Source organism: Stigmatopora nigra, chromosome 15 (genome assembly GCF_051989575.1).
Source record: "Stigmatopora nigra isolate UIUO_SnigA chromosome 15, RoL_Snig_1.1, whole genome shotgun sequence".
Taxonomy (NCBI): domain Eukaryota; kingdom Metazoa; phylum Chordata; class Actinopteri; order Syngnathiformes; family Syngnathidae; genus Stigmatopora; species Stigmatopora nigra.
In genome coordinates this window covers 11,712,457-11,725,098 of record NC_135522.1, presented here as the reverse complement: position 1 = coordinate 11,725,098, position 12,642 = coordinate 11,712,457, and the positions used below count along the sequence as shown (strand labels likewise).

At 38.0% G+C, this 12,642-nt stretch overlaps 1 protein-coding gene across 1 annotated transcript in view; it reads right to left on the bottom strand.

The window, feature by feature from the left end:
* plekhh3 (pleckstrin homology, MyTH4 and FERM domain containing H3) overlaps positions 1 to 1,276 on the bottom strand; it is a 41,906-nt gene extending 40,630 nt beyond the window's left edge. Inside the window, exon 1 of the mRNA XM_077734881.1 lies at positions 717 to 1,276. Within this exon, the coding sequence (XP_077591007.1) occupies positions 717 to 851 (135 nt within the window). The 5' untranslated portion in view covers positions 852 to 1,276. The remainder of the gene's footprint in view (positions 1 to 716) is intronic.
* Between the last annotated feature and the right edge of the window lie 11,366 nt (positions 1,277 to 12,642).

Here is a 12,642-nt window from a genome sequence, read left to right as displayed (position 1 = left end):
ATATATATATATATATACACATATATACATATATACATATATACATATATACATATATACATATATACATATATACATATATACATATATACATATATACATATATACATATATATACATATATATATATATATATATATATATATATATATATATACATATATATATATATACATATATACATATATACATATATACATATATACATATATACATATATACATATATACATATATACATATATACATATATACATATATACATATATACATATATACATATATACATATATACATATATACATATATACATATATACATATATACATATATATATATATATATATATATATATATATATATATATATATATATATATATATATATATATATATATATATATATATATATATATATATATATATATATATATATATATATTTGTCATAACTCAGGTGTATACTTCTCATCAATTGGTAACTAATTGGTCATAAGGAACTAATTATTAGTTTATCAATAGCAGACTCCAATCCATTAGCAGTGGGATGGTGGCTGCTATACCTCCCACTTTAAAAAGGAATGGACCTCTTTCACTGTCAATGGCAGTTAACGACATCAAGTAGGCTTTGTGGGAAAAGTGGTCCATATACATCATCCACAATACTACATTGTATAGCATCAAGGGTTTGTTTGGGGCAGAAAATGCTAATGCTTTACCTGTCCTTTGGGAGAAGGGTCGTCCTCGTTGCGCAACTCGAAAGACTCTTCCTCTTCTTTCTCTCCATAGTCCCTCCCCAGCAAACTGAAGCCCTGGCGGCAACACAGCAACCAGCAAACACCTCGCAAAGGCATTCAAATGGGGTTATGTACGTCGCCTCGTCGTATCCAGGTCACAAGTGAAAGCAAACTGCGCGCCTCTGCGGGGAAATATTCTCCATTGAGATCCGACGACGAGGATGGAGGAAAGCATGCGAGTCTCCTGCTTGCAAATAGACACAAAACTCCGCGGAATGGAAGCTTCCCCTCACGGAAATTCGAGAAGTCCACTTTGCTGTCCGGTATGAATTACCTCGTCCCAAAGAAGTTAAGCCACAGCGCACGAAGCCAATCCCGTACACGGCACCTGGAGCTAAATCGTGACCCCTAAAGTTTTTGGGATGTCAACAAAGCTTATAGAATATAGGAAGTAGAGTTACGAAGTCACACTCGAGAATTTCAATGTTGCTTCGAGCGCCAATGTTGCCCTGACTCATGCTCGTACTGGGATCGAGCGAACGTGATCTGAAAACACGCCCCTAAAATAGCATCTGCAACCTGATTGGCCAAGAGCCTACACTCCCCGTAGCGCCGGGGTCATAGACGCGCCCAATTTCCAACATTGCCTTGGGAACACGTGTCCTGAAGTGACGGTACTGTTCCAATCCGTAACATTTTTATGACGTATGCTAATTTCAATTATTTTATAATCATTTTGCATTTTTTCAATCAGAATTGCACTATACAATGAAATAAATAAAATTTAAAAAAGAAACAGATTTGAGTATGTTTTCCCCTGAAACATTTTGTTTAAAATTTCCATAACACCGTAAATCGTAAAACCTCCACCCGATGAACCTCTATTTGAACGACACCTCTAATAAAATGGCACATTGGTGGAAGAATTGAAAAATAGAACGGGACCATCTAATTGAATGGCACCTCTAATTGAACAGAATCTCAAATTGAACGGCACTACGGGGGAAAGTTTGAAAGATAAAGAGGCATGCCGGTGAAATAGAGTTTTTTCTCAACTTCAGAAGGTTGTCAGATGACAAGGGTCTTCTTACCTGGGATTCATACTGTTGTCACATTAGCAATGCCACCAAGAAGCAAATGAAGTAGCTCCATATTTATGTGGCCGTGATTCCAGGAGGTTGAACCAAATTTATACAGGCCCCCGAGGTCTACTGGAACGCCCCATTCAAGGCCAAAGTCTGACAGTTCTATGAGAACTGGATGTTGCACCGTGTGAAGAGCTACATACGCCAAATTTGGCAACATGTGTGCACCAACAATGGAACTTTATCTGAAATGGATTGTCGATGCTTGGGATCATCTGCCAAAAGATCATGTAGTTAGTCAAGGAATGCGGACCTACCAACGCTTTCCATGGCTCGAAGGATTGCCAGATCCATTGTTTCAGGTCAGACGGCCCAATTCAGACTGGTTTGCAACGACTCCAGCAAGCGCGAGCAAATGCTGGCGACGATGAACGTGAACTCACTCAGTCACTCGACACTGATGCGGAAGGTGATGTGAATGACGAGGACAGCTACAACAGCGACGTGTCACTTGATTTTACCAGTAAATTTGGAATTAATTACCAGTAATCGCCTTGTACTTATATATGTATATATATATATGTACTTGTGCCTTTTGTTAAATAAATATGTATGTATGTGTGTGTATATATATATATATATATATATATATATATATATATATATATATATATATATATATATATATATATATATATATACATACACATACATACATATTTATTTAACAAAAGGCACAAGTACAAGTACAAGAAAATACATTTTCATGAGGTGAGGAGGTCATTCTTATATATATATATATATATATATATATATATATATATATATATATATATATATATATATATATATATATATATATATATATATATATATATATATATATATATATATATATATATATATATATATATATATATATATATATATATATATATATATATATATATATATATATATATATATATATATATATATATATATATATATATATATATATATATATATATATATATATATATATATATATATATATATATATATATATATATATATATATATATATATATATATATATATATATATATATATATATATATATATATATATATATATATATATATATATATATATATATATATATATATATATATATATATATTAGAATGACCTCCTCACCTCATGAAAATGTATTTTATTGATTCCCAGCATACAGCTCGTCACAACACCCTTGCATCATACATAATAAATAATACATTATTATTGAAAGCTAAATTGATAATTTTAAAAAGAATAAACAGAAATACATACTGTCATTCTAGTCAAATTTTTTCGTAGTATTTAAAGAGGGGTAGTGCATATTTTCAAGAATATACGAATGTATATTATCATTCTAAAGAACATACAAGTAACCAAAGCATACAAGTAAACAGAGCATACAATCAAAGAGCTCCTTCTCGGTCATTCTTCTTCTAGGGTGAAATATTACTTCTTATTCAGCGCTGAGTGGCGCCCAATTCAGCGCTGAAGAAGAATCGGGCCACCGATTTCTACCATTTTGCATCCTGTCTTCCGCCTGCGAGTTTCAGTATGGATTTATGAACTTTTTTTTATACTTAAGATTTTAAAAAAGACGTTATATATTGAAGCCACAAATGTTGAAGCCGCAAACTCATGAAGGATCACAGTACTATCTTTTTCATACGGTTCTTTCACCTGACTTAGTGCAGGCATTCTGGAATTGACTGCCACTTTTTGATGGTGTGATTGTGATTGGGGATGGTTGTCTGTCTCTGTGTCCACTGTGACTGATTGACGACCAGTCTTGGTACGTGTAGTCCGCCTTTTGCCCAACGTCATCTGAGATAGGCACCATCTATTTCATATGTCTTCAAGGAACATTGGCTTAAATGGCTCAAAGAGGGATGCTGTTTTTTTAAAATTGCAAGTGGGATTCAATGAATATTCTTGTGCCTGTTATGGGTTAACAAATTAAATCATAATTTGTACAAAAAAAAGGTTTAAAAGTTTTTCACTAGTGGGGTTCCAACCCATTTGAACTAAAATATTAGCATGTAACTAACCCTTTAGTTAACTGGGCACTGTGGAGTGCTGGAAAAATTAATGCATATTCTCTTTGATGCACCTTTTCAACTGTGAGAACCGTCACAATGCCTACAAACCTTGCCCCTAATTGAAGCAGTTTATTTTCCCCTGCATGCAACAGCTAATTCAATATTTCTCCAACTCTGTTCTTCAAAGGACAGCACAGAAAACTCTCTTCCCCCACCCCATTTTCTGCAGGCAGAATCTTCTTGGACCAGTTCCTCCCCCATATCCCAAAACAATACGCTAGGGGCTTCTTCTGCTCTCCCGGCAATGCTAAGAACATATGTTTTATTTTTAGAGCTGCACCACCCCTCCTCGCTTTCAGAGAGAGAAAATAAAATCCCTCAAGGATTTAGTTCTCAAATATCAAAAGATGGTAAAACGAATAGCTGTCAAATATCCTCCATCGTAATATCTTCCAGGAGAAGATACAATCAAAAGGAGCTGGACGTCTAGCGCCGTCAAGACCAATGAAAAATTAGCTATCAGAGCCAATATTTCCAATTTAAATAAAATGCTGTCAATTGAAGGCAATGAGCTATCCTATATATTCTCCTATGTTAAAAAAAGAAACAAAAAACTTAGTTTCATAATCCCCCAAAAATGTTATAAAATGAAAAAATAAGGAAAAAATGTATTTCTTCATTTTATCTTCTTTTTTTAAATAGCATAAATAGTAATAAGTAGGCGGCCCTGCGGCTGAGTGGTTGTTGCTGGGGTGGGCAATCCGGTCCTCGAGGGCCGGTGTGAGTGCAGGTTTTTGTTTCAAGTGATCCAACACAAACAGTTCAACCAATGAAGTTTCTGCTGAAACAAGAAGCACTTGGGACACACTACCCATTAGTTCATCAGCCTCATCTGGAGTCCTGGGTTTGAATCCAGGTCGGTCCAAATGCAAGTTCTTTTTCTCGGTGTACTCCGGTTTCCTCCCACATTCCACAAGACATGCATGGTAGACTGATTGGACACTATAAATTGCTCCTATATATGAGGGCGAATGAGAATGGTTGTCCGTCTTCTTGCCTCTTCCCTGCGATTGGCAAGTGCTTCTTCTCTATACTTTGGGTTGAGCACCCAGGCTCCTTCAGTCTGTTTCCTGTTGAGAAGCACAGTCTCCTTCTGCTAACCCAAATTAAATGCAATTCAATTCAATAAAGTTTTTCTTTTATGTAGATAGCCAGATTAGCATCATCATCCAGTTGCAATTGTGTAGTGAATAATGGCGTTTTGTATTGTCTACTCAATAGGATTTCCATATGTTGTCGGGTTGAGCTCGTTATGTAGGCGCAATGATTTCATAATGAAATATGGAACATTTTGTCAATCCTGTCAATTATTCTGTTAGCACAATTTGGATGCCATTATCACTATAAGTCAATGGTTCTTTGGAATTCCATATCGTGCACTGTCTTAGTTTTTTCTTCTCAGTGCTCCCAAATTCCCCATTTCGCATAGCAGATTTCTTCCTCCACCTCAAGTTTAACATTTGGAATACTGCTGCTGCATTTTCATAAAAAAATGGACTAAATAATTTTCCATTATTTGTCGTCGCCATCCCTGAAAAAAAGAAGGGCTCATTGGCGATTTCAGAAATTGATTTCAAATTTCTAAATCATTTTCCACCTTGATATCTGATCAATTGATTATATCTTGGTGGTCGGCCAATAAAAAATACAAAAAAACAAACAACCATTCATACTGACACTCAATCAGACAGTGGTCTGCATTTTTTATCACCATTGGAGGGCGCCGTCCCATAGTGGGGCTTCTTAGCAGCTAATCACTTTTCGCTGTCCCATCAGCAATAATCATTCTCAAAGGAATTATGTCAACGTTGTTTGGTTGACTTCAATTGTTTGACTTGGGGGCTTTATGCAATCCGTAATATTCGGCCAATGTGTGGAAAAAGGCAGAGACTTTCAAATTCCTGGGGGTTCATATCTCTGCTGACCTCACTTGGGCAGCAAACACCACTGTACTTGTCAAGAAGGCGCAGCAGACGCTACATTTCCTGAGAGTACTCAGGGAGGAGCAACTCATCACCGACCTGCTGGTCGCCTTCCTTTCTACCGGTCAGCCATTGAGATCATGCTGCCCTATGCTGTGCCAGTGTCGGACTAAAGTTGCACAGAAGCCAACTGGAAAAGACTGCAAAGGGTGGAAAACACAGCTGAAAAGATCCTCGCTTGCCCCTACCTCCTCTTTCCACCATCTACAACTTCTGATGCCTATGACATCATAAAAGACAATACAGATTCCAGCTTCCACCTCTTCAACCTGCTGCCCTCTGGCAGACGCTACAGGACCATATCAGCCAAAACAAACCGACCCGGGGACAGTTCCTTCCCATGAGTCAAGTTTTGCACGTAGGAGTACCTAATCAATACTCAATTTAGTACGTACTGTCTCTACGTATGTAAAATGCCATAACAATGTCAGATGCATATCAATAAGGAATGTTCTCAGACTTATACTTTATTCCGTCTTAGCACTGCGAAGTTCTGTCTTGCACTTTGATACCTGCACTAAAACGCCATAGCTACCTCACTTGATTTTTCTCTTATATACCATATTTTCTCGCGTATCCGTCGTATTCGTCACTCAAAAAATGATGACTGAATTGAGGGTATGGCTAATATGTGCGCAAATTAGGCTCAACATGACAGTAGCTCTGTCCACTCTTACTTGTTTTTCATTTTTACAGCCTTTCTATCTTTTTTTTTTAATTACATTTTAATATTTCTTAATACATTCCTTTTTACTTTACTTTGTACTTTATACTTTTTACTTTAATGTTTTTACAACTTAATTTGTTCTGTTAGCCTAGCTTCTTTCTGATACTTCTTTTTTGGAACCATTCAGCCATGCCTACGCTGTTATACACATGGGACTACCTGTTACAATATGCAGCAGAAGGGGCAACACCTAAATGATGTCGGAAAATCGGAGCTGGACAAAAGTGCCGGGAGAAGCTACACTTCAGACCAACCATTCCATCATAGGATAACATGGAAGAGCTGTCGGCACTTACCAGACCGGAAACGGATCAAGGGGTTCTACTCTGCTTCTATCTTTTTCAGCTCCAGACTACTGAGGAACTGTGTGGCTATGCTTGAAAGAGTGACTCTGTATATTCTTTACCTCGGTCACAGTTTGCATTAGTTCCCCATCTTGTGGAAGACTTCCTGCGCGTGGTTCCATTTTATCCAACTCTACAACGTCTTTTTCTTGAGTCTGTATCCGTTTTTGCTACCGCAACTAAGGTGGCGCCACTCAAGTGTCAGCCGGTGGTGGTAGCTCCGTCCGCTCTGGCTCGTTTTGTGTTTTTGCTATTTCTGTCTTAATGATTTGGAGGTTCTTAATGATCTCATATACTTTTCTTAGCGCTTTCGGCTTTTCTTTGTTGTTCTGCGGCCTTTGCGCCTGTACTGTCTAACTTGTAACTAAATGTAACTATCCCATTCCTGTTACTGTATTCTTGCTACTCCCACAATGAAATTTCCCGAATACGGGATGAATAGTTATCCAATCCAATCCAATGCACGGAACTGCAAGATTACAAAGACGAGAGACAAAGACGAAAGGCCAAAACGCAAGACAATGCGGCCAATACGATCATTAATTTCCAAAATAGAGAAAATTTCTTTTGATGTCTATGAATAAGATTCAAACAAAAATGTATCTTGCAGAAAATTGGGAAAAAAGTCACTTGTGCCTGTCATTGCTCGCTCAGTGCACCGCCATCTTACCGTAGTTAAACGTGCTTTGCCTGGTCAGATGCGAGTAACCTTGATACATGTGTTTACCATGTCAGCACATCCCAATAGTTGTTAAGGCTGATCGAATGTGTGTTATTGTGTGGTCTTTTGGGCTGTGTTGATCACCCTTGGCAGGCTCGATCTCGGGTTTGGCCATAATGTTCAAAATGTGCTAAGAACAAACATGCCAAAAAATAAAGCCTCATTCATTTAAAGTAAAAAAACATCACATTTCTAATTTTTACAAAAATGATACATCTTTGTTTTTATCCAATTAACAAAGTTCACAGTTCAGATACGTATGAGAGTTACAAAATCCGTGAACGTTACGCTAGTGGTAAAAATTCACATTTACGAAAATATTTCAAAAAATAATTCCCAACACGTTTGCAATGGATCCAGTCATTCAAAGTGGTTGCGTTTATATAGACACAATTAGTTGGATTAGAAGCTTGATCGGGATAAAATAAAAAAAATTATACCAGAATAATTGAAATGGACTAGATGACGTTTGAATAAGATTTTATTCTAACGAGAAGGGTGGTCTGTGTCCATTCCTATTCTGATCAGAGCACAGGAAAACACGTATTCAATATGTCGTAACAAACCATATTTACCGCGCATGTCTCCGTATTAGAGTTTGTATCAGAACAAACAGCTGCTGGAGATATTCAAAGATCGATAAAGAATATTTGATAAATAATGCGCACATTCAAAAATATAATTACACAGAGCAATATTTTGTTGACTTGCATGTTGCTATGACTTCAACTATTTCCAGTATGCTTGGTCACAATCGGCATGTCAAAATGATTTGTTTTGATCAAAAAAGATTTGAACAACACTTCTGTCTTCAGGCAAAACTTTGCAAGTTCCAAACAAAAAAATAAGTATCAAAAATGAAACTCAAGCAAACAAACAGAAAAGTATGACTTAACATTTACAGTTTTTTCAATTACCTTTCCACGTTCTTTGGATCCAAACTTTTCTTTTGATGCCAAACTTTGTCACAGGCGCCACAACTTTTTTTATTTGCTTGAGAAAAAGATTTATTTCTTCCCTTTCTCATATGCTCCCAGTTTCTGTGTTTATGGTATTTGACACAAATTATTGGAAGACTGTCCTCAATGGTAAAATAGATTTCTCATATGCCAGGAAGTTATTGCGGGTTTACCACACTGTTTGGAGTGAAATCATCTGCCTTTATAAAAAAAAAAAAGTTAAATGTGCTTGTTATGTCCATTACTTTACTACCTACTACATTTATGAAAATATTTCAATAAAGTCTGTCCACTGTTCATAAAGATGAAGATTGGAGATGATTCGTGCGGATGTAGAGCATAATTGTTACGTCTTTGGCAAGACTTCGAGGAGAGGTAACGAAGAATTAGGACCCCATCACAGGGAAGCGGGCGAGGACGGGGGAGGTGGTGCTTAAACCGAAACTTTAATGACTTGAAGAGAATCTTAGAATATAACAAATACTTAGAAATCAAATCACATAACCAAACCTGACGAGGGGAGATACAGGAACGCGAGGAACGAGGCATATGTAACAGAGATCGAGGTAACGTTGAAACATGGACAAACAAAAGAAGACGATCCGCCGAAGGGCATAACAATCAGTGGGGTTTTAATAGACTGACAGAGTTCCCTCTAAGCTGTGCGCATGCGCAATTGCGCACTACTCTCGTCTTCTCTGTGCAGCAGTAATCATATGGCGTGCAGTAAATAAAATCCAATTTTTTAATTAATTTATTTTTATTTTTTTACCCCTTTCCCGGTGATGCCGCCATTTACGCGGCAGTCAGTGGCAGTAGCTCTATCCACTTTTATGTTTTTTTTTTATGTCTTACATCCCTTTATCAAGCGGTGAAATCAGGTGAGAACTGTCAAAATCTACTGTGTGTGTGGTTGTGTGCCTGTCTGTGTATCTAGTATGTGATTGTTTGTTTTCAATAGAATATAAATGGAAATGAGCCCTCGGCTACAATCTTATATATGTTCAATAACATGAATACAAATATGTTCATTAATATGCCCTAGCCCTTAAATAAATCAAAGCAAAATCATGGAAAAATATTGCATGTAAATGGAAACTTAAAAATCTCAGGTGACACGTTCAGCAGAAAAGTCATTTGAACGAGAATAAGAAGTGAGAAGGACAGATGTGTAAAATAAGGTAACATTTAAGTCGGATTTGTGCATATTCTAATGGCATTTATGAAGATGTTTTAATCAGATATTTTTTCATTCATTTTCTGAACCGCTTTATCCACTTCATCACTCACCTTGGGGGGGGGTGCTGGAGCCTGTACCCGGCTGACTTTGGGCCAGGAGAGGGGGACAGAACCCTGTATCGGCCAGCCAATCGCAGAGCACAAGGAGACGGACAGCCATGCACACTTAGACCCATACCTAGGGGCAATTTTAGAGTTTCCAATCAGCTTACAATTCATCTTTTTGGGATGTGGGAGGAGAACGGAGTACTAGGAGAAAACCCACGCAGGCCCATAGAATTCAACACAGGTGGACCGTCCTGGATTTGAACCCAGGACCCCAGAGCTGTGAGGCACACACGCGAACCACTCATCTGCCGGGTCGCCCATTCATATATATTAATCATTAAATTTTATTATTACTAAATAATTTATGTGTAGTAGACATGCGCCTGCTTATGGCTGGTGTGATACTGGTGTGTGCCCATAGCGAGCAATGATGATGTTGCTCACACTGGTATTCAGTGTGCTCAGGGAGGTTGTCTTTCTGCCCAGACAAACAAAAAAATAGAGGGAATATTGGTTAGGAACACCTCGGAAACACACGAGGGAGCAAGCAGGGAATAACACTAGGGGCGGAGAAACGACAACTGAACACAGGGCAATCACTCACACGAGACACCAGTGTGGAAAAAAAGCATAAAACCAAGCAACCCTAACAATAACTGAGATTCATGACAGGATTTACCGTTTAAAATCAGCATTTAAAACATTGCATATTCGGACGAACATCTTATTCCACAAAGAATCATGGTCTTTGTTCGAACCGATCCAATGCGGACTGTTTAACCAATGCGACGTCTTCTAAACTTAGTAACACTACACTGCTATCAACTGATTAAACTTGCAAAAGGTGTCCTCCTGTTCTGGTGGTATGAAAACCATACCCGTCAACCTCTGTCGATAACTGCCCATATAAATGATTATGATTACCCTTACAAGCCCCAAAAAACCTTACAAACACCGTACGACGCATGTTTACACGCGCTAATCAGACAGTGTCATAGAAATAACAAAGGTAATTTGCATACAAAGTCTTATATTCAATTTAAAAAGTTTACAATGCAACAAATTGCCGTATGCACCGCAAAAAATATACATACGATTGAGAATAATTTTTGCTGGTATACCGTGACCATAGTAACAATCGATGACAGTAGCGTTGCTGGCTACCAGCCTACGAGACTATCTGGATTTTAGCCAAAACGGTCTTGTTGAGATCGGTTTTCATAAATATTGGCGATTTTAAAAAATAATAAAAAATTCCCCGTACAAAAGTTGGTGTACGGTGTACATGATTTGAAATGGTAAAAAACGTATAAAATACGTATAAAACATACAAGTTGTCAGGTATGGAAAACCTGCACCCACTGCGCTCCTTTGGGGAACAGTTTGGTGCCCCTTATTTTAACAAACATTGAGGCATGAGTGGGAGGACTACACATCCACCCATGGAGCTTTTCAGGAGGGATTACATGGAATAGGAAAGGCTAGGTCAGGGGTGTCAAACTCCCTTCGGTCTGCGGGCCGAATACAGCTTAATTTGAGATCAAGCGGGCCGGACCAGTAAACTCATTGCAAAATTACATAAAACTAACAATTAGCCCACTTTTTTCCTTTGTATTAGTCACTAATACTAATAATTAGTCAAAAGAATGAGTAAATTATCAAAATTTTTATTAACAGAATTTTCCTTTTACATTATGAACAACCTTTTACCAGGTCAAGGTGGTCCTAGTTCCTCCGCAGTGTTGCTTTCATGTTGTCTGCACGTACTAAAACACTGCGCACTCTAGCGGATAATACAAGAACTACAAATTTTAAACAAAATTCATATATTTTTTTATACAATGCACCTTTCTTCCCCGGGCTGCACCAAACCACTAAACGGGCCGGATCCGGCCCGCGGGCCGTATGTTTGACACCACTGGGCTAGGCAGAGCTTAGGCTCCTCTCACAGCTCTGTTTACGGCCATCGACGGGAAGCCGTGACAGCAAGTTCCCATGGGAACCAACTAACATAAACACTCATCCTGTAGTTGAATTCCCGAGTTTCCTAAAAGGCCTCTGTCAGCCTTATCTGCCTGTGTTTTGAGTCAATCTTACACGCACGTATGGCAGCTCAAGGTTCCTCCATCCATCTTCATGACAAGTAGTGCTCACCGATGATAACAGATCATCATAATTATCACATGGAAACATCTGGGCACAAGCTGTGAGCAATAGGGGTTGTCCTCGGTTGTACGTGCAGTTCCACCCTGTGTCTGTGTGTCTTACTCAATCTGCACCCCTATGGAAAATTCACTGAAACAGGGGCAGACCAAGGTCCTATCTGGTGAGAAACAAGCTCCATTTGTGTTTGTATGCAAAACAAGTGGGAGCATCGAAGTACACATGACCGCCAGGCATATCTTATTTTTAATTTATTCATTCAGATTTTTTACATTTTTTAATTGCATAAACTAAAACGTGATCATGTGGCCTGGTGGATGAGTGGTTAGTATGTCGGCCTCACAGTTCTGGTGTCCTAGGTTTGATCACAGGTCGGTCCTCCTGTGTGGAGTTTGCATGTTTTCCTTGGGCATACGTGGGTTTTCTCTGGGTACTGCGTTTTCCTCCCACATTCCAAAGATTCATGGTAGGCTGGTTGAATACTCTATTTTGGCCTTATAATTGC